General features: G+C 37.0%; 16 protein-coding genes across 16 annotated transcripts; 8 read left to right on the top strand and 8 right to left on the bottom strand.

The window, feature by feature from the left end:
• Positions 1–853: 853 nt before the first annotated feature.
• On the top strand, positions 854–2561 carry WSC1 (Wsc1p). Its single transcript, XM_020223045.1, has 2 exons — positions 854–2097; positions 2166–2561. The coding sequence occupies exons 1-2, from the start codon at positions 1208–1210 to the stop codon at positions 2176–2178; spliced, it is 903 nt and encodes a 300-aa protein (XP_020075989.1). The 5' UTR covers positions 854–1207; the 3' UTR covers positions 2179–2561.
• A 137-nt stretch (positions 2562–2698) lies between these two features.
• On the top strand, positions 2699–4539 carry HYPBUDRAFT_139122 (uncharacterized protein). The gene has a single exon (XM_020219695.1). It carries the CDS (start codon positions 2705–2707, stop codon positions 4511–4513), a length of 1809 nt encoding a protein of 602 aa, XP_020075988.1. The 5' UTR covers positions 2699–2704; the 3' UTR covers positions 4514–4539.
• A 550-nt stretch (positions 4540–5089) lies between these two features.
• HYPBUDRAFT_97953 (uncharacterized protein) lies at positions 5090–5908 on the top strand (the record flags this gene model as incomplete). Its single annotated transcript, XM_020224003.2, has 1 exon — positions 5090–5908. A coding segment is annotated over one exon (819 nt), but the record flags the coding sequence as incomplete, so codon positions are not given.
• Positions 5909–6076: 168 nt separating this feature from the next.
• HYPBUDRAFT_152924 (uncharacterized protein) lies at positions 6077–7720 on the bottom strand. The gene has a single exon (XM_020221277.1). The coding sequence runs from the start codon at positions 7691–7693 to the stop codon at positions 6140–6142; it is 1554 nt and encodes a 517-aa protein (XP_020075986.1). The 5' UTR covers positions 7694–7720; the 3' UTR covers positions 6077–6139.
• Positions 7721–7884: 164 nt separating this feature from the next.
• On the top strand, positions 7885–9402 carry URA1 (dihydroorotate dehydrogenase). The gene has a single exon (XM_020221276.1). It carries the CDS (start codon positions 7974–7976, stop codon positions 9324–9326), a length of 1353 nt encoding a protein of 450 aa, XP_020075985.1. The 5' UTR covers positions 7885–7973; the 3' UTR covers positions 9327–9402.
• Positions 9403–9522: 120 nt separating this feature from the next.
• DAM1 (Dam1p) lies at positions 9523–10542 on the top strand (the record flags this gene model as incomplete). The annotated part of the gene is made up of 1 exon (XM_020221275.1): positions 9523–10542. A coding segment is annotated over exon 1 (881 nt), but the record flags the coding sequence as incomplete, so codon positions are not given.
• A 43-nt stretch (positions 10543–10585) lies between these two features.
• HYPBUDRAFT_109194 (uncharacterized protein) lies at positions 10586–10768 on the bottom strand (the record flags this gene model as incomplete). The annotated part of the gene is made up of 1 exon (XM_020218685.1): positions 10586–10768. The coding sequence occupies one exon, from the start codon at positions 10766–10768 to the stop codon at positions 10586–10588; it is 183 nt and encodes a 60-aa protein (XP_020075983.1).
• Positions 10769–10930: 162 nt separating this feature from the next.
• On the top strand, positions 10931–11954 carry HYPBUDRAFT_152921 (GET complex subunit). The gene has a single exon (XM_020221274.1). It carries the CDS (start codon positions 10954–10956, stop codon positions 11902–11904), a length of 951 nt encoding a protein of 316 aa, XP_020075982.1. The 5' UTR covers positions 10931–10953; the 3' UTR covers positions 11905–11954.
• SHY1 (Shy1p) lies at positions 11875–13124 on the bottom strand. The gene has a single exon (XM_020221273.1). The coding sequence runs from the start codon at positions 13058–13060 to the stop codon at positions 11960–11962; it is 1101 nt and encodes a 366-aa protein (XP_020075981.1). The 5' UTR covers positions 13061–13124; the 3' UTR covers positions 11875–11959.
• A 194-nt stretch (positions 13125–13318) lies between these two features.
• On the bottom strand, positions 13319–14283 carry HYPBUDRAFT_152919 (uncharacterized protein). The gene has a single exon (XM_020221272.1). The coding sequence runs from the start codon at positions 14206–14208 to the stop codon at positions 13402–13404; it is 807 nt and encodes a 268-aa protein (XP_020075980.1). The 5' UTR covers positions 14209–14283; the 3' UTR covers positions 13319–13401.
• A 420-nt stretch (positions 14284–14703) lies between these two features.
• MED10 (mediator complex subunit) lies at positions 14704–15432 on the bottom strand. Its single transcript, XM_020221271.1, has one exon. The coding sequence runs from the start codon at positions 15384–15386 to the stop codon at positions 14931–14933; it is 456 nt and encodes a 151-aa protein (XP_020075979.1). The 5' UTR covers positions 15387–15432; the 3' UTR covers positions 14704–14930.
• Positions 15433–15524: 92 nt separating this feature from the next.
• HYPBUDRAFT_152917 (uncharacterized protein) lies at positions 15525–16508 on the top strand. Its single transcript, XM_020221270.1, has one exon. The coding sequence runs from the start codon at positions 15562–15564 to the stop codon at positions 16435–16437; it is 876 nt and encodes a 291-aa protein (XP_020075978.1). The 5' UTR covers positions 15525–15561; the 3' UTR covers positions 16438–16508.
• Positions 16509–16659: 151 nt separating this feature from the next.
• HYPBUDRAFT_152916 (uncharacterized protein) lies at positions 16660–17014 on the top strand. Its single transcript, XM_020221269.1, has one exon. The coding sequence runs from the start codon at positions 16689–16691 to the stop codon at positions 16941–16943; it is 255 nt and encodes an 84-aa protein (XP_020075977.1). The 5' UTR covers positions 16660–16688; the 3' UTR covers positions 16944–17014.
• A 38-nt stretch (positions 17015–17052) lies between these two features.
• Positions 17053–18124, bottom strand: HYPBUDRAFT_152915 (uncharacterized protein). Its single transcript, XM_020221268.1, has one exon. It carries the CDS (start codon positions 18113–18115, stop codon positions 17090–17092), a length of 1026 nt encoding a protein of 341 aa, XP_020075976.1. The 5' UTR covers positions 18116–18124; the 3' UTR covers positions 17053–17089.
• Positions 18125–18316: 192 nt separating this feature from the next.
• AFG1 (Afg1p) lies at positions 18317–20784 on the bottom strand. The gene has a single exon (XM_020221267.1). It carries the CDS (start codon positions 20597–20599, stop codon positions 18377–18379), a length of 2223 nt encoding a protein of 740 aa, XP_020075975.1. The 5' UTR covers positions 20600–20784; the 3' UTR covers positions 18317–18376.
• A 137-nt stretch (positions 20785–20921) lies between these two features.
• HYPBUDRAFT_152913 (phosphatidylinositol-3-phosphatase) lies at positions 20922–23381 on the bottom strand. Its single transcript, XM_020221266.1, has one exon. It carries the CDS (start codon positions 23319–23321, stop codon positions 21063–21065), a length of 2259 nt encoding a protein of 752 aa, XP_020075974.1. The 5' UTR covers positions 23322–23381; the 3' UTR covers positions 20922–21062.
• Positions 23382–23397: the final 16 nt, after the last annotated feature.

Below are 23397 nucleotides of genomic sequence, written 5' to 3'. Positions count from 1 at the left end.
AAGCCCAATTAAAAGTCAAAGTCCAATTAAAAGTCAAAGTCCAATTAAAAGTCAAAGCCCAATTAAAAGTCAAAGCCCAATTGAAAGCAGTCAAACTGATAGCTACGGCCTTCAATCGTTGGAGAAAAGACACATGTACGAATTGCCCTACCCGGCCACCATGTCCATACGCCAGCCCAAATTCAAATTGAACAAATGGATCATCAGCGTCAATCTAATGATTCTTCTCATCCTCCTAAGTTTCAGCTTTGTTTGTAAATAGATCGCTCCCTAGACTCTCCTCTCTTCAGTTCTACTAATACCCTTTGCCAATAAGTTATCCCTCCCACTAATGGTGGGATGGGTCAATACATGTTTAACATTAACCCCCGACCGGTACACCACACAAATGGTGCCCGCACGCTTCTTCTTTTTTTCTGCCAAGTTCGTGGTGCACGGGTGCATGCTGTAGGTACTGGTCTATTTTGTGTATGCACGGAGGTTCCTCCCAAAGCCGGGCTACGCGAGTGCTCGAGTCTAGGCCCATCGAAATTGTTATGACAACACCAAAAAACGCGTTACGAACTGTTTTAGAGGAAAACTACACGATATTACTATAATTAAATTGACCTAGTGCTCCAAGGATCCTGGGAATACGACCAGCCGATGCTGTCCTGCTCTGGTATTGGCCATCACCTCAGTCTGTAGAAACACCCCCCGTTAAGGCGACCCATCTCACCTTATTCCACTGAACTGAAGGAGGTAAAAATCGGTCTTTTCTTTTTTTGTCATAATTTTTTAGTTTAAGTTTTTTTTTAGTTTAATTTTTTTTAGTTGATTTTTTTTTATTTTAATTTTTTTCTCCTGTGGAAAAAATCACTCCTTTCAAAAAAATCACTAATTACTAGTTCTTTCTTTCAACATCAACAACCTATTCTTTCATTTAGTTACTTTGTTGGCTATTTCCCCAGTACGAGTATAGTACAGTCTATCGTTAATATCCTACTAAACTTTCCTGATTCAAGGAAGCCCAAACAAGCGGCCAGAAGAAAAACTGAATTAAAAAAAAAAAGAGAGAAGATTAGCCGCCCTTCGCCTAACTTATCTTTAAAGTGTTGATAGTTGTATTCTATTTGTTGATAGTTGTATTCTATTCAGCCTTGATTTGATGTTTTTCACTATTAGCTAGATCCGTTCTTTTGTTCCTATCCTCTCGTGTTATTCTATAATGAAATTTTTGGGGAAGTTATATTTTCTATTAAGTGTCTTGTCAGTTCTACTAGTTGCTCAAGCAGATGATTATGTTGGGTGTTTTTCCGCAATAGGCAACGACAAGTCTCGAGGCACCAACATGTATCAAACTCCTTCGAAGTGTGTCGAGGAATGTTCTGATTATCCTTACGTAGCTTTGAAAAATGGTAATGAATGTTACTGTTTATTTGGCAAACCTACCCATGAAACCGATGCTTCGAAATGTTCAACCAGTTGTTATGGTTATGGTGACGCTGTGTGTGGTGGTGAAGACGTGTTTGGCGTTTATAAAGGGGATGGGGATGCATCAAGTTCTAGTGCAAGCTCCGATTCTTCTTCAACTTCATCTTCCAGCTCTTCGAGCTCGCTGTCGAAGTCTTCTTCTTCGTCGTCGGCTTCGATCACTAGTGGGCCTTCTTCGTCAGACTCCCACGATTCTAAAACAACCGAAGTTGTCACCACTTCGCTGTCATCAGAAAATGGTAAAATGGTTTACAAAACTGTCACCATATCTGCTCCTTCATCCACTTCTTCCTCGGACTCCTCGGACTCCTCGGACTCTTCCAATAAGTCTTCGGGCTCGTCCTCTAAAGTGGGCCCTATAGTAGGTGGTGTTGTTGGTGGTATAGGTGGAGCCATTGTCTTGGCGGCTTTGGCATTTTTCATTATAAGACATAAAAATAAAGATGATGATGAAGATGAAGAAGAATTTTACGATAAGGCCAATGATGGCTTGGGCTTGGGCCGTGGCGGCACGGCTAAAACCCGCAAAGTCGCCAGTCCTCTTGATATGCCAATGTCTAATCCGTTTGTTCATCCAAGCGAAAATGATGATGATATAAGTGCTCCTGGTGCAACCGGACCATCCTTAAACAGTAACATGTCTGATCCAAGATTAAATCCAACTCTAATGGGTAGACGAAGACTAAGTGAAGGTTCTTTGGCTGATGAAGCTGATTATTCAAGAAAAATTTTACAAGTTGCAAATCCTGATCATTAAAAAAATCTTTCAAAAAAAAAAAAAAAACAAAATAATTAATAATAAAAGAAATCATCAAAAAAAAAAAAACATTCAAAAACATTCATACCGTCCTCTTATTATTTATATTTAACGATACCCTAATGCTTTAACTTGTTTAATTTACTCATTTTACATCTTCAGTTTCCTCTCGTGCATTTTCTTTCTTTCTGTCTATTTTTCATTCGTTCCTTTCTTACATTCATTCCTTCTTTCTTTCTTTTAGTTCGCAAAATACGGTATTTTGTCTTGGTTTTATATACTTCATCATCTCTACATAATCCTTCTCTGGTAATTAAACTTTATAATTGTATTAGCTTTATGTAGTTCGGGATTTGACGGGTGGAAGGCGAAATTAATGAGGAAAAAAAAATCCTGGTCAAAAATCGAAAAGAACAGAAAAAACTCTAATTACTCCTATAAACCTTTCTTTTAAGTTGAGCTTTACTAAACAAGATGGTAAATAGTAATAAATCGATTCCATCGTACGAGAAAGCATTGAACGATGAGTTTCAAAAAATATATCAGGAATTATCCCAGTTAAAGAATAATCGAAATAAATATATTAATTCTAAACAAGTTTATATAATTTATGATTCCTTTTTATCATTATTACATGATTTGACCTTAACAAGAAAAGATGAAGAATTGAAAGGAATAAGTTTGTCTATACCCAATGGGAATGATTTAATAATCGATGATATCTGGCAATTATTATCATTATGTTTCTTAACTTGTGGATTAATTAAATTTGCTCCAGCAACTTATTCGTCATTAAGTACAGTTAATAAGTTATTGAGCCATTTAAAAGAGTGTCAAGTGTATACCATGGAGGATTTAAGACCAATCAAAGAACGGTTAGATAATATTAAAGAAATTATTAGTAATAGTGAAACTCAAACTATTGAAGAAGCACAAGAGGAAGAAGAATTTCAAATAGCAAATGGAGAAAAAAAAATTATTGATGATAATGGAGATGAACATTCAATTATATCTCATAAAAGAGAAGAAAGTTTATTATTAAGAAATAAATTGAATAAGTGTCAACAAGTGTATAATGAATTAGAAGAAAGTTTTAAATCAATACCATCCGATTTGAAACCTTTTTTCAATGAATTAATTAAAATTAGGAAAAGTTTGTTAAATTATTTAACCAATGACATTAATAAATCAAAAGATGTCACCCCAGTACCAGAATCCACCGAAAATCCAATTACTCAATATTCAAATGAAAAACTGATTAAAGGTAATGAATTATCTAAAAAATTAAACGAATTGAAAACCCAATTGAAAATAATTGAATCCAAAAGAAATGAAGATGGGAAATTCACTAGTGAAGTTGGTACTGAAAAACAATTAAAATATTCCCAAATGATTTTAAATGGTTTATTAGATGATTGTAATAATTTAATTAATGATGTTTCAATTCAACAGGAATCAAGTGACATATCATTATTATTTCAATCATTATCAACTAACGATGATGAATATATTGAAATGTTTAAAAAATTATATAACCAATTAATCGAATTAAAATTAACTTTAGAAAATTTATTAATAACTCGTCGTTGGACAATGAGAGAAACTGATTTATACAATTATCAAAAATCTCTTAAAGTTATAGATGATGATAGAATTCAACTCAATAATAAAATCAATTCAAAACCTTCATCATCGAAAAATATTAAAAGATTACAAATTTTAATATTATATTTGTTAAGAAGATGTTATTCTTTAATCTATAAATTATTAGAAAGTTCAGAACCGGTTTCTGAATCTTTACAACCAATCCATAATCAATTATCAACTGTTCGTCGATGCTTATTAGAAATTAAAAGAATTGATGGCTTAAATAATTTAAGAGAATTATATCCCTTTCAATTTAAATTGGCGTCCTTAGATAACTTGAGAAGTGATGGGAAATTTATTATAAATAATCAAATTCCCGAAGGTCAAGGTACTTTAAATGCTTTATTAGCTGAATGTTTTGATATAATTCATGAATTGAAAATTGAACTAGAAGAAAAAGAAGAACAAATCGACGACGATGAAACCGATCCAAAACCTTATACTACTCCCAACTCTAAAAATGACCTTGATAATATAACCGATGATGAAGACATTAATCCCGATGATGAAGTTGAATTAAAAAGAAATCGTTATGTTGGATTTAATGAAGCAGATTACGATCAAGATAGTGAAAGCGATTTCGATGCAGAAGATGATGCTTCGATCTCTGAATACGAAGATAATGATTACTATTAAATAGGTTTATTTATACTTTATACTGTACTTTTGCCTGTAGAAACTTCATGCTCTAAACTCTTTATACTGTCTGTAGACTACATCGGTACCGCAGAGTACAATTTTTTTTTTTTTTCAAAAATGAGAATTTACCGGCAAAACATCAAATCTTTTTCTCTTTTTCTCTTTTTCTTTTCTTCCTGAATTCACTTTATTGCTATCCATCGATACTAGACTAATCAAGCCGTTTATAGTGTCCGTTGAGTCGTGAAGCATTTATCGAGTCCATATAAGTTATTTGAGCCTGGTGCTTACCAATATTTCTTAGAGCATTCATAGATTTTACAGCGGTTAGGTTGTCTTTTTGGAAAAATTTTTATAGATAATATTTATTAGAAGCCTTCAAAGATGATGTCTACTGGGTTTTCATGGGGTGCCAAACCCCTTGATTCTGCAAGCAATGATGATTCAAATACCCATACCAGCATACCAAGATATACCCCTGTGGTTAGACCAGTGGCTAGAAAAAGAAAACTTCATGATGAAGAAAGTAAAGTTCACAAGCCAGCATCCAATAATAGAAGATTCCATGCTCCTGCTAGACATAAGAAGACCAAGACCCCAAGAATTGTTGGCCAACCTTTGCCCATCCACAGACTTATCGAAGTTTTGGATCATAAGTCATTGCAAACTTTATTAGAAGATTTGGTCAAGATTCATCCAGAAACTGCTAATACTATTCATAAATTATCACCAAAACCTTGTACTAAGAGTTCTATTGCTTTAATCAGGGAGAAATTCGATAATATCATAAATCATTTACCTTATAAATGCGATGTTGAAAGCGATTATTCGTATCTAAGAGTTAAACCTTATATAAATGAGTTTTTAAACTGTTTGTCTGATTTCATATTAAACTTGTTACCTCCAATTGAAACAAACATTTCTCGTTCGGTTGAATTCTTGGATATGATTACTAACTTAATCCACGAATTACCTAATTTTACTAATCATGAATTTCAATATACTAGATCTATGGCTTATGAACAAATTTCCAATACCTGGTTAATTGTTTTAAGCCAAAGATTTGATCATCCTCTTGACGATGACTCTATTGATTCTGCACTTGTATCAAATTCAACTCCTTCTTCTCCTCCTTCCAATTCTTCAAATTCTTCTTCTGCTAATTTGGAATTGATTAAAATTATTGAAGATATGAATTTACAAAGCTGTTTGGAAAAACATAATAATACCTCTCTTGGTAAATTTAAACTCGTGATTGATTTCATCAAATCTGAATTAGATAATTATGAACAACTTAGCCAATCTTTGAATGGTGGCCCTACTAATATCTTGAATGACCTCATCACGGTTGATTACTCTAATTTTGCTATCACTGCTAGAACTTCTCATTGATTCTACATTTTTCTTGCGTATATATTCATGATCCCATTTCATTTCTCCTATTCTTTTATATATATATATATTTTTTTTTTTTTTGGTTATTGTCATACTTCTCTTTCTCTTCATTACCTCTGCATCTTCCTTCTCCATTAATTATTTAATTTTTACGGCTCTTTTTATTGACTATATCGTTGTAGATATTAGATTTTATATAATATACACAGTTTTCTATTAAAAATAAACTCATTTGAATCTTGCTAATGCTGAATCTAATTCATCCGCTTCTTCGTCGTCATCTTCGATTATACCCATACGTTGTTTTTCTCTTGCTTCTTTTTGTAATTGGATGTTTCTTTCGGTTCTTAATCTTCTTTCATCCATACTCAGTTGACTCTTTCTTTGTAAGTAATTCTTTCCCTTATGATCATCATCATCATGAGCAATGGTTTCAATAACATTACCTTGTGGTCCTATTCTTATACCATTGGCTCTAGCATTAACAGTACCAATAACATTTGGATCTAAAGTAATAGTATCTGGAGCCAATTTATTAAGTAATCCTTTAACTTCGGATTCTTGTCTTTGTTTAACTGATTCATATGGATTCAATTCTAATGCATCATAATTGGCTTCACCAGATCCTGGAATAATTAATGAGGAAATCCCCTTTTGGTGTCCAACCCCTAAAATATCTTCAAATGGAACGTACTTGATTTTATCAATTTTTGATCCTGGAATCAAATGATTCATATATGGATGAGTTTGTTTGGTTTTAAAAATGTCTTTCCAAACTGTAACGTGTGGTCCCCACCCGACTGATAATAATCCAGTATCCGATATATCTAAACTAGTTGCAGGGGTTGGTGTATAATAAGTATCTATAGGTTCTAATTTTCTTAAATCCCATATTTTCAATGATTTGTCACTCCCACTAACTGCCATATATTTACCTTCTCTATCTATTGCCAAGTCTCTTATTGGTCCTCTAGCTGATTGCATCTTTACTAATGGGGTAGTCATACTTGGTGACCATAATGAAACAACACCATTACCATGACCCAAATGCATAACTGCATTCCATGGGTTTTGTTTCATGGCTTGCGTTGGTCCTAATTTTGTTCGATGTTCACTAACTAATATACCAGTGGAAACATCATGGTATCTTAAAAATCCGGTATTTCCTGCGGTTGTTAATAAGAAATGATATGGTAAAAAGTCTAATAATGTAGTATCAATGTGTTGTTTCATTCGATGGATTTCAGCTCCTGATTTATCATATATAAAAGTATACTTCTTTTGAGCTGCTGCAAAATATTGATCATTATGTAAATATTTAACAGCATGAACAGTCTCATTCAAATGAAGTTCACAATCTAACTGTCCTGTTCTCCAGTCCATAGATGCAACATGCCCTTTTCTACCTGCTATTAAAAGGCCTCTACCATTTCTAGTATAGTCAAGATTATACGGTCCGAATTCATTTAACTGTAATTCAAATTTTTTATTAGCAGTACTTTGATCAACCACTTCTGCTATATCATCTTGCTTGAACTTGAAGGTCTTTTCCATTGGGCCCTCGGCCTCTAATAAACCTTCGTTTTCTTGCAACAACAAATCGGTCCCTGCTGCTGATCTAACTGCATCCTTATACTGTCTATCGATTCTTTTCATCCCAGAGTTTAATCTTTTATTTTTTGAATTGTATTTGGTCTTCTTGAATTTCCCTCCTCTCTGGTACTTCTCGCTTCCTGCTCTTTCGGGCACTTTGCCCGAAGAATTAGCGTTCTTGGCTCCCATTGCTTATACTGCCTGTTGAAGAGTGAACCACCTAAACTGAAGCTTTTGAAAAGTTTGCAATATCTTTCAAGATGAGATGATCTTCAGTCTAAATTTTTTTTTTTCGCAAGTTCATTGTGTGTACGGGTGTTTCACTGATGCTCACTCCAATTTTTTTTGTTTGTTTAATTAATTTTTCAGTATCACCAGGTGTAAAAACCATTGAATTGATTCTTTTATATATTCAATCCTAGTCCAAGTGCATTATTGTGAATTGCAGAGGGATCTAGCAAGGAGGGATATGATGAACAGATCTTTTTTCTCGCGTAACACCGTCCAGATCGGTAGAAAGGTTGCTTATAATCAAAGACAGACGTTTACCACCAATGCCAAACTTCCAATCTTGAAGTCAAGCGTACTTCCAAGATCAATTTTATGGGCAGTTGGGTTGGCTGGAGCAGCCGTAGGTGGGTTCTATTTGGCAGACGCAAGATCTGCGTTCCACGAGTATGTTCTATGCCCAATTATCAGGGCCTCCACCAGTGCTGAACAAGGTCATAAGTTAGGTATATTTTTCATGAAGTATGGGTTGACCCCAAGATTGCTTGATGATGAAACATACGACACCTCCGATGTCTTGGGAGTAGACGTTTTTGGAACCAAGTTGAAATCACCCATTGGGTTGGCTGCTGGTCTTGATAAGGACGGTGAAGCTATTGAATCATTGTTCAATTGTGGGTTCTCTTACGTCGAGATTGGTTCCATTACTCCAGAACCCCAACCTGGTAACCCGCAGCCTCGTTTCTTTAGATTGCCAAGAGACGATGCTGTGATCAATAGATATGGCTTTAATTCAAGCGGACACTTTAATGTTGTGGCCACTTTGAAGCTTCGTTTTGAAAAATTACTTCAGAAATTTCAAAGAAACAACTCGCCAGACTCTGAAATTCCTTCCAATGCTTTTAGAAATGGTAAATTGTTAGCAGTCAACTTGGGTAAGAATAAGTTTGGTGATGAAGTCACCGATTATGTCAAAGGTGTTGAGAGATTGGGTCCTTATGCTGATGTTTTGGTTATTAATGTTTCGTCTCCAAACACCCCGGGCTTGAGAGATTTGCAAAACGAACTGAAACTCACAAGCTTATTGTCTACTGTTGTTGCTGAAAGAAATGTCTTGCAGAATAACTTATTGGGTAAAAAGCCTCCAGTGCTAGTCAAAGTTGCTCCTGACTTAACTGAACCTGAAATCGAGTCTATTGCCACTGCAGCTAAAACTGCCAAGGTCGACGGTATCATTATTTCCAATACCACCATCCAAAGACCAAAGAGTACCTTGAAGACCACTGACAACAATTTGGTTGACCAAACCGGTGGGTTATCTGGTAAACCTTTGAAACCCATCGCTTTACAGGCCTTAAGACATTTGCGCAAGTACACCAAGGACTCAGACTTGGTCCTTGTGGGATGCGGTGGTATCTCTAGTGGTAAAGATGCTTTGGAATTTGGTAAAGCTGGTGCTACTTTTATTGAGCTTTATACCGCATTTGCCTATAAGGGTCCTGGTTTACCAGGTAAAATCAGAGATGAGTTGATTGCCGAGTTGAAGAAGGAAGGCAAGACATGGCAACAGATCATTGGTCAAGATGACAAGTAAAACTGTATTAATCTTTAGATACTAACTAATATAAACGTAAATTTTAACTGCAAAATACACCTTCCGGCCTCTACACGGTCAGATACAAGATGTATTCCGACCACGTATTGCTATGAAAAACGTGCAAATCAACTAAGGTCGTAATTCTATAACCGAGCAAACAAAGTGGAAAGACCCCCGGTAATTCCGACTGACCGGTAGCTTCAAGAGAGGAAAAAAAGACTTAAAAAAAAAATCAAAACAAAACTCAAGTCAAAGTATTTCTTTAACGAACAGATCTCCTCTAGTGATTAATTGCCATCCAGGCAGCAAAGAATGTCGTCTTCGTCTAAACCAACCACACCAAGGACGTATCATAAGAGTGAGCGCCGACACCTGCGTCGGTCGTCGGGTCTTTATAAAATTCTTCCGCAATCCCCAAAAGTTCATTATCCAGTAGATCCAGATCAATTACCACTAGAAACCGAGAGTAACTTGGAAAAGATCGAAGACTTATTTGATCAGGTGGATCAGATGGAGCGACACATGTACGATTTACGAGTTATACAGGATGCCATATCGAATGGATTCAACGAGCCGTTTGCAAGTTTTCTATACGGAATGAATATAACAATGTGGTGTAACAATTTTCCGAGTCGCCCTTCAAAAGAGCAATGGGATAAGCTAAAGGAGGTGGAGGGTTTGGATTCGAGAATAGAGGATTTGAAACTCAAGGTAAGCCTTCAAAGATCAGAAAATGAAAAATTGAAAGCCAAGTTGAAAACTCCTTCATCCGTAAAACCACCCCCAAGGGTTGAGGCCAGTGGGTTTGCTCAACCTAAACCACCGGCTAGATCGAATTTATCCAAAGCTAAACTCCCCTCGACAAGATATACACCAACCCAACAACAGAACACCGTTGCATACTCTGACGATACTGATCACAGCACAGAATCATTCATAGTCAATCCCAGAGTCTCGAGAATTCCTCAGCCAGGAGGCAGAAGCAGTCGTCCATTAGTGGGGACCTCTGGAACTAGAGAAAGTTCATCGTCTATCTATGGTGAAAAAGGACCCAATCTCAACCAGCCTCCAAGATACATGAGAGGCCTTTTCGATAGTAGCAATACCGTAAGGCCATCTGACAGACCAAAAAGGACATCTGCAGTTTCATCAAGAGGAAGAGTTGATAAATTGGCAAATCGTCCTCCTTTTAGATGATCATCCATCTCAACTGTATAGTATGTATATTAGATTCAAATTTACGATTTTCAATAAGTTCAATTTTCTGTAAGCTTAACCATTAGTTCGTACTTTACTTGTTGAACTGATTTATTCTGTTGACTGGCAATGATTAATAAGTAGTCCTTGTTCTCAATTGAATTGAGAATCTTCTGACGTCTCAATTGCTCTTGATAGCTAAGCAGACTTGAGTCACAGACTCCCTGATTGTTTCGATCCATAATTCTTCCAGTTGCCAATCCTTTGAGAACGGTCGACAGGCTTTTATTATCCAAAGAATGAAAAGGTTAACAAAAATGAAAAAAAAAAAAAATTTTGAGAGAAAATTCAACGAGGAAAAGACAAGTTTTGAAAAATTAAAATCCACTTCAAGAACTTGAATACTTGTATTATCTAAACAGGAACCATGTCTGAGCAACCATTAAGCGCAGATGAGAAAAGACGTCTTTTGAGAGAAAGAAGACAGGCCAAAATGCAACAGGGTAAGGCCTCTGAAAGATTGAATAATATCTTATCTCAGGGTTCATCGGTAAAGTCAGATCAGCCTTCTATATCGGTTTTAGATAAACCTCAATCCACACCAAGTCCTTCACTTACTCCTCAAATGTCTAATGCATCCCTTTCTGCTGTAAATAAGGATAGTGACCCTGAAGTTCTGGACCTTGATACCATCATCAAAGAAAGAGATGGTACTCCTCAAAATAAAGCCCAACAAGACCCTGATTTTGACGAAATGTTGAACAAAATCTTTGGTGCTGGTGCTCCTGGTGCTCCTGGTAATCAAGGGGGTGCTGGAAATGGTCAAGAGGACCCAATTTCTCAGATGATGATGAGTCTCCTTAATCAAGATGGTGGTGATGGTATGCCAAATTTTGGAAATGAGGCTAATAATGGACCTCAGAATGTCTATCAACAACAATTGAATGAATATAATGTTTATAACCAGAAATCATGGAAGTTCAGGTTTTTAATCGTTAGATATACTGCCATTTTAATTAACTTTTTTTACCATTATTTAACCATTGCTGATCTTTCATTCCAATCTTCATCTTACTCTTATGTGCGTGGCTTGGTTGCTACTTCTCCAACAAATACTTTCATTACTACTTTCCTTTCTATTGAATTGGTCATTTTAACTACATATTTCATTATTGGAACCCAAAAACATTTATTCAAAACTGCCAGCGAAAATAATCCAATTACAAAACTTTTATCTATGGGCTCACTTGTTTTACCCCAATTGCAGCAATACAGATCATTGATTGTAAGCATATTGGGATATTGGGATTTACTTGGAATGCTATTGAGTGACATTTCGCTCGTAATAGTACTTTTTGGCTTAATAAGTCGCAATTGAACACTATATAACATAAATTAAATAAACCGATATATACAAATTTAAACAGCTAAAGTTAGAATTTTTTGTGCATGTCTTTACGTTTAGCAGCAATTATTTTATCAGCACTGGAGAATTGTCTATTTTTCCAGAAACTATAGATTAATAATCCGGTACTTGCAAAAGAAAGACCAAACCAAGTAACTAAATACTGTAAGTGATTATTGGTGAAATTGACTTTTGGAACAGCACCAACTGGAACCCCTTGATCTATGAATTCGAATTCTTGATACTGTAGAGTTTGATCATCATCGGATTCATTACCAAGAAGCGTAGAAACTTCGTTACTTTTTTCAGACTTTGGTTTTATTTTACCAGCTAATTTCTGCCAAACCGATTTTTTATCATCATTCACTTGTTCGGGACCTTTCCAATCAGGATGATCTTTCAAGCTATAAATGACTTGACTATAAATTGGTAAGGATCCCGACTGCTTTGCCATTGCTTCAACATCAGGTATGTAAAACAATTTATCACCTGGAGTATGTTCGTATTGTAAATTTGATCTTTTAGGCATAACTCTGAAAAGAGCATGGATTTCAACTTCCCCTTGGGGTAGAGCTAAATGAGATAAGTAACCTTTTGAACGAGTTTCAGGAATAACTTTATCTTTGGATATCCAACCTCTTTCAACCAAGATTGGATCCCCTCCATCAGACCTTATGAATGGAGTTATAACCAAGTATCCAAGAACCGAATTTCTCATTCTAGGACCCAAAAACATTTCTTGAGAATAATCAAAATGCCCTTTAACTTTAAATCTTCTGAATTCAAAATCTTTGATAACTTCAGGATCAATGTTTGGTGGTAATTTCTCCAAAGGTGGAGCAGCCAATAAGTCTTCACATTTTGCAATAAGGTCCACCTTCCAATTCAAACGTTTAACCTGCCAACATCCAAGGAAAAAACTAATCACAGGCATAGCGATCATTAAACCCAAAAAGAACTTACGCAATATTGGAGTCTTTGCTTGTTCCGACTTAAGCCTGATATCCGAAGTCGTTGACTTCATTGGGGTCCAATCAATGGTTGGGGTTTTTACTGTTCTTTTTGAAATGAGATGAATATTTGGTCTAATGCTTGATAAGTGACTGCGTACACCGGCCCTAGGTACCATTGTGTGCAATGGTCTGTGGAACGATACGGTCCTCATGCCACGGTCTATTCCAATCCGTGAAATCATCATGCTTTCAAGGCTTTCTTTTCTTTGAAGATAGTCTTACGTTTAATGGCCTCAGAATTTTTTTTTTTTTTTTCATTTTTTTTTGTTCAAAGTCCGATTCTTTCGCAAGCAACTACTAATTGCAAAAGTATTCATTTATTTATTGATTAGATTATTTATTAGAATTAAGTATATAAGAAGAAAATTTATTAGGTTAATATTACATAGAATAGCCAAGGGGAAGAACGAAGAGAAAAGAAAAGCTAGTGTACAGATCTAAAAGCCTGAGGGAAAGATTAGCAACCACAGTCTTCAGTGAATAAGACAATGTATTCAAGTACTGCTGTAGAACCATCATTTAACGTGCTTTTTGTAGATGAGGTTGAAGTGGTGTAGTCACCATCGGGAACAGAACACGGTATTTCGGTGGTTGAGAAGGCTCCCAGTAATAAAGCAGGTTCGGATGATGCTTTGGGGTCACTTGATGCAAGAGAATTGGCAGAAGTGAGTGAGATTGAGTTGGAAGAAGCTGATGGGCTTAAAGGTGAAGGAGCTGGATCAGAGGAGCTCAATGCTGAAGCAGCCGATGAACTCGATACTGAAGAAGCTTGAGCAGAAGTCAATGCTGAAGATTCCAGAGGTAATATCAATGACGAGGAGACTGATCCAGTGTAATAAGGAGCCAACACAGCTCTAGAACTCTCATAAGCAGGAGAGGAAATCACTTCGGACAGAGAAGGGATGCTTGACACACCCGATGGTGACGAACTAAGAAAAGAAACCGGACTTCCTAAAGACAAGACCGAAGAGTCTGTTAAGGTAGGAGCACTAGTAGCAGCCACGTTCGAAGCAGCGGCAGTTGGTGTAGTGATATCGGTATCATAAGTAAACACGGTACCAAAAGTCGTATAAGTTGTTAACTTCCCAGAACCATCAGTATAAATATAATCGGTTTCCCAAATTTGTTCGATCATACCAACGTAAGTAGTGGCCGTAACATAAGGAGTGATTGTCACGGTTGTAGTGGAGTCTGTTTCTGCTTGAGCTTTTTGGACTAAGCTAAGTGCAAGAAGAATTGATAAGAGAAAGTTGATATTAAGCATGGTTGAGCTTTAGCAAATGCAGAAAAACACCCCCAAAACTTTTCATTGGAATTACAGCTTTATATGTTGCAAGAGAAGTCTCATCAAGTCGGTGTTTATTCGCCTGATATGCATGTTTATAACCTAGCATCTCGATCAATGCAACCGTTGAAGCAAGCAAAGAACCCTGGTATCATTCATTTTACGAGTAAACAACTAGCAAAAACGAGGTGGGATCAATACCATTCTGCATCAATGCTGGCCCCCGTCCCCGTTGAAGGAGATCTTCCACCCAAATTACATGTTTTGCAGTAGTTATTATAAAATTTAATAAATAAATTAGACCAGCTCTTTAATTTTCGCAGCCTTAAAAAAAATTAGGTGAAAAAATAAATCGCTGTCAACCAGCCTTCCCTTTCTTACTCTTCTTCCCTTTCTTCCCTTTCTCCCTTTCTTCCCTTTCTCCCTTTCTTCCCTTTCTCCCTTTTCGTTCTATTCTTCTCTACAAGTGGTGGTACCGAACTGGTTGCATTATTTGTGTATATGGGTTATATAGATTTATACAAGAGCTTGAGTCGTTGGGGTAGGACTGGCTGGGGTCTAGAAAAGATTGCACGGGTACTCTATTTGGTAGTCTGTAGAGCCTTACAGAAGCCTCTAAGCGACCGAGAGGGCTTCAGGCTTGGGGCCTGCGTTCATGGTTTGAGCGTGTTTCCGGGATTGAGCGTGTTTCCAGTTATGATTCAATTGCCATTGGACTCATTAGGAAGATTAGTTCTTCTGTTCACATCGTCAATGCCATCTTTCAAACGAGGAAACTCGTCCTTGAGCTTGTCACTCAAGACTTCCTTAAGTTTTTGAAATCCTTGCATTTTACCCTTCAAACGAGCGTTGCTCTTTGCCGTCACTTCAACAAACTCTCTAGTGTAAATGTCCGGGTTTCTTCCCCCTTCAATATAGCTAATGACATCGATGGGGATCGGGTACTGCTGGGTGAATGGACTGGCAGTGAGCCCAGACAACTGACTGATGAGCTGGTTTGTTTTATGGGTCAAAGCAGTATGGGACTGGGGGGTGCCCTGATTATCGTGAACAAGAACTCCTAGTTCAATAAAGGACTCGATAAGCGCCAGAAGCTGTTCTGCAGTGGCCTGGAGGGGCTCGTTTTCAGACAGATCATTGAATCCAGACGTGGTCATCCTTCCACCGATAAGTTTAAGTAGCTGAAGTAACTGTTAAAGTAATAAAGAAGTAGTTGAACGTTGAAAAAAATGTGAGAAGGTTTTGAGGAACAAAAAAGTGTAGGAAAATTTTGACTGATAAAATTGTTCCAACTGGTAATATCTAACATTTCCCACGATTATTGGAGCGTATATGGAGATGGAAGAGTATACGGTGACATTCAAGTACGATCCTGCCAGGCTTACCGAAGTTGAAGCCGGCTCGAGTAAGTATTTGTTAACTGAAACTCCTACAAAACGAACGAGAAATAGTACTGGATCTATTGGCAGCACTAGTAACAGTAACGGAGAAGACGGTTCATCCCAGGATTCACCAAGCAAGATAGTGAGTTTCCATTATAATAAATCGGCATTAAATAGTTTTAGCTCCCTAGAAAATGATCATGATCACCATTCTGGTGTTGCGCCAACCACCAGGTCAATTCAACGACACCGTAGCCGAACACCTACACCACCGTCCCCTACTTCAAGAGACGAGAGACTACAACCACCATTCAATAATACAGCCTTCAAGCATGAGGTGCTCCTACAATCTCAGCCACAGCCTTCACCGCAAGATGAGGAAACCTGCCGGGTAGAACAGTTGAGGAAAAGAACCTACCGGGACTCGATTGAGTCGATGAAGAACTACCACAACTCCATCGCCAAGGGAGGAGCATTACCCCATGACGTTGAAACGTTATGGTATTACGATTTGCAAAACATCTCCCAGAGATTACATTACTTACGAGAAGTATATAAAACAATTCAAACATTGAAAAAAAGAAAGCCAAATAAAACTGACCTGGTATCGGAACCTCATTCGAGCAATGTCGCTACCCCGATGGTCCTGGAAGACGAACTGCTGGCTCCTCGCCATAGCCAAACCTACCCTGAAGAAGAAGGCTACAGCAGTAACGATACCGACAACTCAATGACCCCAAATAACAGAAGAAGATCCCAAACCTCCCAGGAAGACACCCCCATGGGCAAACGCATGTCCAGACGCAGGGTGCAGTTCCAGTCCTAGTCTCCCTGGCTCTATATATCAATGTATATATCAATGTATTTGTATGTCAATGTATCTGTCATAGCTTGTGTTATATAAGGTGTACCGGTTTCTTCTTTTGCAATATTTGATTGTGTGCAGGACGGTAACGGGACCATTTTTCATCCTTTTTAAAATTGAGCTTTTTATCGAAGTAAAGCGATAAACAACTTGCAAGACTTCAGGTTAAGATCAATACATCGGTACAAGATAGATATACAGACTAAGGGAACATGAAGGCAGTCGTTTCTACTGGTAAGGCATACTTCTGCACCATTTTATCAGCATTTGCTGTTGTGATATTGTCATTTCTTGGATACTTATTTCAAACTGGACATGAATCGATGATGGGATCTATCAATGATCCAAAAGACGGGGCAGCGGTGGCACATACTATCTTTAACGCAGTTTTCGTTTATTTGGCATTTTTGGTTTTCTGTGGGATCCAAGTCTTGTTAATTAGAAGACAAAACAGAATTCAACTATAGTTTTCACTTCATTTATTGTATAATATAAGTATATTATAGAATCATACTCTTAAAAGGAATAAATCACCCGCTTTATGCTTGCTAATATGTAGTTAAGAAAAAAAAACAGTGTTTATTGAATATATAGTTATAAGATAATTTAAAAATTACAATTTTGCAATACTTTCTTTACCACCTTGCCAGGTTACATTACCACACCAATCACATAAATCAACAACTAATCCTCTTAATTGTTCTAGTTCTTCTTTCAGACAGCCAACATTCAAGGCACCACGTAAATGGCCCTTCAATTGCGGGTTCACGTCTTGAGGAATCAAACTAGAAACAATACACATTGAGGTTTCTTTGGCTGATAAAATTTCAGTAAAACTTAATAGCGGAGAATAAACGTTATGATAGGCAAATTGCCAAAGATCAGGGTATGCGTTAAACATTTGTCTTTTGATTCTGGTGTTGACTTTAGTAGAGTAAACAGTATTCCAAAATTCCGATCCTCGCTTCATATTCAGTACTATTTCCTTTTGATTTAATGAATCGGTTGAAATTGGTCCATCAATAGTATCAAAAGTAACTCCGGGATTATTGCCAGGAGAGGTTTCTTCAAAATGGGTTCCAGCCACATCTTCTTGTACAATGTTAGACAGACGGACGTGTCCTGGGCGAACTGTAGGTTGTCTTTCATAATTATGAGATGGCTTGATATTACTTGGGGTTACATTTTTCAATGTAACCAACGCATTGATCGACTTTGGTAACCCAGCCAAAGCGGCGCCTTTCAATAAAACCTCCCTCATCTTACTGGCAATAACCATCTGTGTAGCATGTATATCTTCGGTCCTGGAAAACTTAAATCCAAGCGGTAATTTATCATATAACGAATATGGAATCAAAATATCCGGTAAATTTACCCCAACCGACGTAAAATCTTTATATTTTTCAGAAGATGTGATGGAGTCTTGCGCTAACTGAACAAGTGATTTGTCTGTAAGAAGTGATTTATCACAGCTATATTCAAGTAATTGTTGTCTCAAAGCAAAATGGAATACCTGAGCAATCTCATTAGGATGATTCACCACACTCAAACAAGCTGAGGCTATTAAAAACCAGCTGTTATGAAGAAGCGGGTACTTGTAAGCCAATCTGACCAATCTTTCTGCTGTTAATATCGACATTTGGTCTAGTCTATGAAGAATGCTTTAGTAACTATAACTCCCCACATAATTAGCTGAGTCTTTCTTTTGATGTTTTTCTCAGTTTTCTGTCGCGGGTGAAAAGGGTGTGTGCGTCTTTGGAAAACCGAGGTACCTTGAGAATTTTGCAATATCATGAATTTTGCATCAATTCCACCGTACCACTACAATATCCGAGTCGAATGTGGCTCAATTAACTATACAAAGGGTCTAAGATAGTACGAAGTGCCTGAATTGTCTAAATCAATTGTCGCTGCGGGTCTTTGATCTCAACCATTTTGTTGTCCAACCGTTCAATCCAAAGAAATGTTGAACGTTTTTGAAGACTGGAGCAATTCGGGCATTGAATTGACGGAATGCAATGCCATGGCTGGCACTGACGTTCCTTGGTAGGTCGTTTTGCAAAGACTTGGTGACTGAGTTTTTTTGTTTCAAAAGCTCGTCCATTTTTTCATTGGCTTGTCTTACTTCTTCTTCGATGTATTGACCATTGATACTGCGTTTACCCCAATATAACTCGTCGCCGCCTCCAACAGATTCCCAGGGCCTCATGCTTTGATCGATAGGAACCCATCTATTGGTGCTTCTCCAGATTTCTGAGCCGACCATTTCTCTGATTCTCAGAACGGCTCTTTTATAGGCAAATTTTTCGTCTTCACCAGTGAAGGCCTTGATGTTTTTGAAATCAATCTTGCGGTTATCTGTTTCATTATCAGGATCTCCATTTTGCGTTTTATCTCCAACGAATGCCTTCTTTATACTGTTGGTAAACTCGTCGTACGTCTCAGTATTTTCTTGATCATACGATGCTATGTTTGGTCTATAAGGATTAGACATAGCAATGGCCGTTTTAGCAAACATTTCTTCATCTTGTACTTGTAATCTGTTTTCTCCTGCTTCGTCAATATCCTTTTTAGAGGCAACTGCATCGGGGAAGAATAAGTTATCAATGGGTACATCGCTTCTCATGAAAAACTGACATTTTGCTTCATAAATTGCATCCAAAAGAGTAATGAATCTTCTTGCTTCGTTTTTCATTTTGGTGGTTAACACTGGTACATTATCTAGAACTATCGTCTTATAATTTGAAGCCAAAGTTATATAATCAGACGAGGAGAACAACCCTTGACATATGTAGTCAAAATTAAGATAACACACGTTATTCGAATTGAAAGTAAGCGGTAAATGGGTGGTTCTATTGTAAACAGTGAATGAAGATGGCTCACCTTGTAATTTTGAGTCGTCCATTTTGATATCGTCATTTTTAACAATTTCGGAATCTTCCAGTAATCCTAATGCCTTGGTTTTGATGAGTTTCAACCAATTACTTTCGTGGCTGTCGCTATCCTCTTCTTTTATAACTAGATTAGGATCTTTCAAAGAGTTAGATGCAAACACCGAACGATAATCTTTATCGGAACGCATATCAACAGTTTGGCATCTGGCATTCAAAATTGCAACAAAACTTTTAAACTTAGTTTTATGGAACTCATTGGAATAAAGTTCTTCCGGTAATTTGTTAGATGTAGCAACAAGTACACCACCTAGTTTAAAATAATAAGTAAATAGAATTTTAATTATGTTAGCGGAAGCAATATCCGGTAACATAAATTCATCCAACATTAAGACCGTATTCTTATTTATCATTTTTTGTGCAACTTCAAATAATATGAATTCGTTTTCCATAGTCATTCGTTGCTTCCCTTGACCATTGGTAATTGTTGCCATGAAGACTTTTTGCTTCTGGATCTTATGCATCTCACTATAGACCCATAAAATGAAATTATTATAGTGCCATCTCATCTTCAGTTTGTGAGGTAATGAGGCTGCAAATATATCCATTAGCATAGACTTACCGCATCCAACTTCTCCGTGAATCAAGATCCCTTGAGGCGAGGCAAAGTTTGCCAACTCTTCTTCATCAGTTATGACCTTAACCAATTGTTTCTTCTCTGCTTCAGGATCTTTACGGAATAAGTTATGTATAGCATCAAATCTTAAAGGAGAAAACTTCCCACGGGCCCCCAGTTCTCTTGCTGCACTTTCTGCATTCTTCAATTCGATCTCTCTCAATAATAAACTAATCTTAATCGAAAGTTCCTCTGGTGGTGTGTAATCAACTACCCTATGGTACAATTTTTGAAACTCTTTCATCACTCGAAGTTGTAACTCATCTTTTTCTAAGAGCCCTTGGTTTATATAGTTTTGGTAAAGTATGAATGGATCAGTAATGGCAATTCCAGTATCACTCGATGGATTTATGTGTGGGTTTTGACTATCTAAAGGTCTGTCTTCCTTTTTTCGAGATTCAACTTCTGATCCAAATGGATAATAAGGGAGTCTTCCGTCAACACCATGAGGGCCCGATCCCAATGCAAAAGTAGAATAGAGTTTACTTGCCTGAAGCTGACGTAGCTTGCAACAGCAGTGACTTGTCCTCGATTTAGTAAAGGCCCTTGGAATCATTCTATAGTTTTTTCAAAACTCTTTACTTCTTTCCAAAATCAGTTCTTTTTTGCTCTTGGCCCCTACTTATACCTTGATTGTATTCTTGAATTTGTCTTCCTTACTAGCTATTAACTAATAATTAGCAGTCTAAACTGGCTTTTACCCAACGTTGCAGTTCGGGTTTTGTATTTTCTTCGTTTTGCCCTATGCTTTATCTTATCCGATCAGATTTTCTATTTTTTTTTTTGCGGTGATTTTCACCGACACAGGCTTTTTATCAGATGAAGAACTATAAGCGCATATAAACTACAAGACATCGGCATTACAGAGTGAAATGAATGCAAAATTATCGTATTTGTCTAAAAATCTGATTAAAAAGAAATGCAGAAATGATAGTCATGGTCTCATATACTTTAAGGTGAATAAAGGGAGCCAAGTTTCCGATATTAGATGACTTCTCCTTCGGTATTTTCCCTTTTTGTTAAGTCGAAGGTGAAGGTGATGAGCTATGAAGCTTCATTTGGGCAAATTTACGATCTAGAGAGTTGGATAAGCCGTTCATTTCTTCATCTGATCTCCCATAAAGCTCATACCACCACTTGACATCCGTGAAGTTGAAAAATAGTACCAGGTCGTCATCCTTATCCTTCAGGCTTGAGCTAGAATCATCCGATGACGGAGATGGAGATCTGGAATTGGGTTTATACAGTTTATTGCAAAATTCAGCTGGTCTTGATTTGAAGTAGTCCCACACTGAAACTGTTGAATTTTGAACTTGATAAACTTCTTTTAACTCTCTTTCTGAATCACATAAAAAGCTTCCGTATTGACATGAATAATAATGGTAGAAGAGTCTTTTCAAAAACCTACTATTAAACTCAAACTCACAAGGATGCTGGCGATAAATTTGGTAAACGCAATCCAAGAATTGATGAAATATTGGAGATTTTTCATTGCTGGCACTATAAGAAGAAGTTGAAAATGGCGATGACTTACCATCTCCATCAACATCGGAGCCATTGGTTGATGCTGATGACGATGACGAAGCTGCTGCATTTTGAGCAGTATTTTTAAGGTGATTGGCTGCCCTAGCTGCTTTTTGTAAGAACAGACTCATCCCTCCTCCGTTAATTTTTTGGGGGTCTTCGGAAATCGCTGATTCAATTGTCTGGGATATTTTACTGGAATACGAATCCCCCAGGTTTTGGCTCATGGACTGTTTGGGAACTAATGCCCCAACACACCCGCCATGATCACCTCTTGTAGCAAATTTAAACCCAAAGCTAACCCATTCTTTTTCAATTAAAACCATAAACCCTTCTATGGTTCTATAGTAAGGGTCCAAGCATAGTTGCAGTAATGCAGATACTTGAGATGTTCTATCCCAACCATCCGAACAGTGAATCACGACATTAGTATTATTTAAGTGCACTGACTTAGTAATTCGATCAACAGATTGGAGCACTATAGATATACGATGAAGCCATTGGGTTTTATTCAAAGATTGTTGAAGTAACGGGATCGGTGTTTTATTGGCATTAGTCGATACCGGATATTTATCTAATTCACTCAATATGCTGATAAGCTTATTTAACGAGTCTCTCATAACATGAATGTTATCAATATTACAAAAAATTTTATCCACATGATACAAACCTTTAGAATCATTTGCAGAGTCATCTGATTTGGTATTGTCATCACTAGGGGAGCCATTGGCTACCTTTTTATCTTCATTCTTCATTCTACCTCTATAATTATCAATATTCTCTGTACCTGCTCCCAATGCGTGTTGTGCCATGGCATTGGTTATAGGTCTTAAATCAACAATTAAATTTTTTTGCGGTTGACTCTTTAATGGGTCATTATCATAATTCAGCTTATCAGATCTTTCCCTCTTTTGACTTTCAAAAATCTCAGCAATTAATCTTTCATCCTGTATTGACCGATTTTGGATATTCAATCCAACTAGAGGTTGTGAACAACGAGCAATAACGTTGCCGTTGGTTCCTGATCTATGTCTATATACTATTGCAGGGATTCTCTGTTTAGATCTGAACTTGCTTGCATGCTTCAACACATTGTCTGATATAGACGCTGGAATAATCAAAGTATTGGGATAAGATGGACAAAACTTATATTCTCTGTTAACCTCACTAACTCTCCAATAACTGTTACCTTCCCCTTTATCTCCAATAAGCCCTTGTCTCTCATATTCCCTTAGTGGATCGTATAAGTCCCAACCTTTCACCGGTAGTTGTTGCTCAATCAAATTTGGTTTATAATCGAAAGCATAGAACTCTCGTATGCTATGTTTCGATTTTGCTGCTGTAATTAACAAACTTAATTTTCGGAAAACCTCGGTACATATCATATCATTAATGAAATCAAATGAGTAGTAGGTGAAGTCTTTACATTGAAGCTTTATGTGTGACGAGGAATAATGATCATAGTCATCAATAGGATATCGAGGTGTGGAGAGATCAATGTCATTAAAATTTGGGTTACTATTAGATCCATTCGAGCTATGCTTCTCAATCCAAGAGCTTCCCCTGGACTTTTTCATCTTATCAATTATTGGATAACATATCCATATTTCTCTCAAAGCAGCTTGTTGGTCTTTTGGATTCGGATTAAAACTGAAAACAAGATGATAACGGGATAATACCAAGCTCCCAGTGATGCTATATCCCCGACGAGATAACGTGACATTATGTACCGTCGATACATTCGGAACATCCATCTTGACGCAAGATCAATAAAACGCAATCTTTAATCGATAAACTAGCTTTTAATCTTATAGCATATGTTTCCTTATC

The sequence above is a fragment of the Hyphopichia burtonii genome (assembly GCF_001661395.1).
Source record: "Hyphopichia burtonii NRRL Y-1933 unplaced genomic scaffold HYPBUscaffold_4, whole genome shotgun sequence".
Classification (NCBI taxonomy): Eukaryota; Fungi; Ascomycota; class Pichiomycetes; order Serinales; family Debaryomycetaceae; genus Hyphopichia; species Hyphopichia burtonii.
This window is presented reverse-complemented; position numbering and strand designations above follow the sequence as displayed.

Bases quoted from the DNA above. Each gene is read 5' to 3' on its own strand.
- HYPBUDRAFT_139122 (XM_020219695.1), top strand. From the start codon at position 2,705: ATGGTAAATAGTAATAAATCGATTCCATCGTACGAGAAAGCATTGAAC.
- HYPBUDRAFT_152917 (XM_020221270.1), top strand. From the start codon at position 15,562: ATGGAGATGGAAGAGTATACGGTGACATTCAAGTACGATCCTGCCAGG.
- URA1 (XM_020221276.1), top strand. From the start codon at position 7,974: ATGATGAACAGATCTTTTTTCTCGCGTAACACCGTCCAGATCGGTAGA.
- HYPBUDRAFT_152916 (XM_020221269.1), top strand. From the start codon at position 16,689: ATGAAGGCAGTCGTTTCTACTGGTAAGGCATACTTCTGCACCATTTTA.
- AFG1 (XM_020221267.1), bottom strand. From the start codon at position 20,599: ATGATTCCAAGGGCCTTTACTAAATCGAGGACAAGTCACTGCTGTTGC.
- HYPBUDRAFT_152913 (XM_020221266.1), bottom strand. From the start codon at position 23,321: ATGGATGTTCCGAATGTATCGACGGTACATAATGTCACGTTATCTCGT.
- SHY1 (XM_020221273.1), bottom strand. From the start codon at position 13,060: ATGGTACCTAGGGCCGGTGTACGCAGTCACTTATCAAGCATTAGACCA.
- MED10 (XM_020221271.1), bottom strand. From the start codon at position 15,386: ATGACCACGTCTGGATTCAATGATCTGTCTGAAAACGAGCCCCTCCAG.
- HYPBUDRAFT_152915 (XM_020221268.1), bottom strand. From the start codon at position 18,115: ATGTCGATATTAACAGCAGAAAGATTGGTCAGATTGGCTTACAAGTAC.
- HYPBUDRAFT_152919 (XM_020221272.1), bottom strand. From the start codon at position 14,208: ATGCTTAATATCAACTTTCTCTTATCAATTCTTCTTGCACTTAGCTTA.
- HYPBUDRAFT_152921 (XM_020221274.1), top strand. From the start codon at position 10,954: ATGTCTGAGCAACCATTAAGCGCAGATGAGAAAAGACGTCTTTTGAGA.
- WSC1 (XM_020223045.1), top strand. From the start codon at position 1,208: ATGAAATTTTTGGGGAAGTTATATTTTCTATTAAGTGTCTTGTCAGTT.
- HYPBUDRAFT_152924 (XM_020221277.1), bottom strand. From the start codon at position 7,693: ATGGGAGCCAAGAACGCTAATTCTTCGGGCAAAGTGCCCGAAAGAGCA.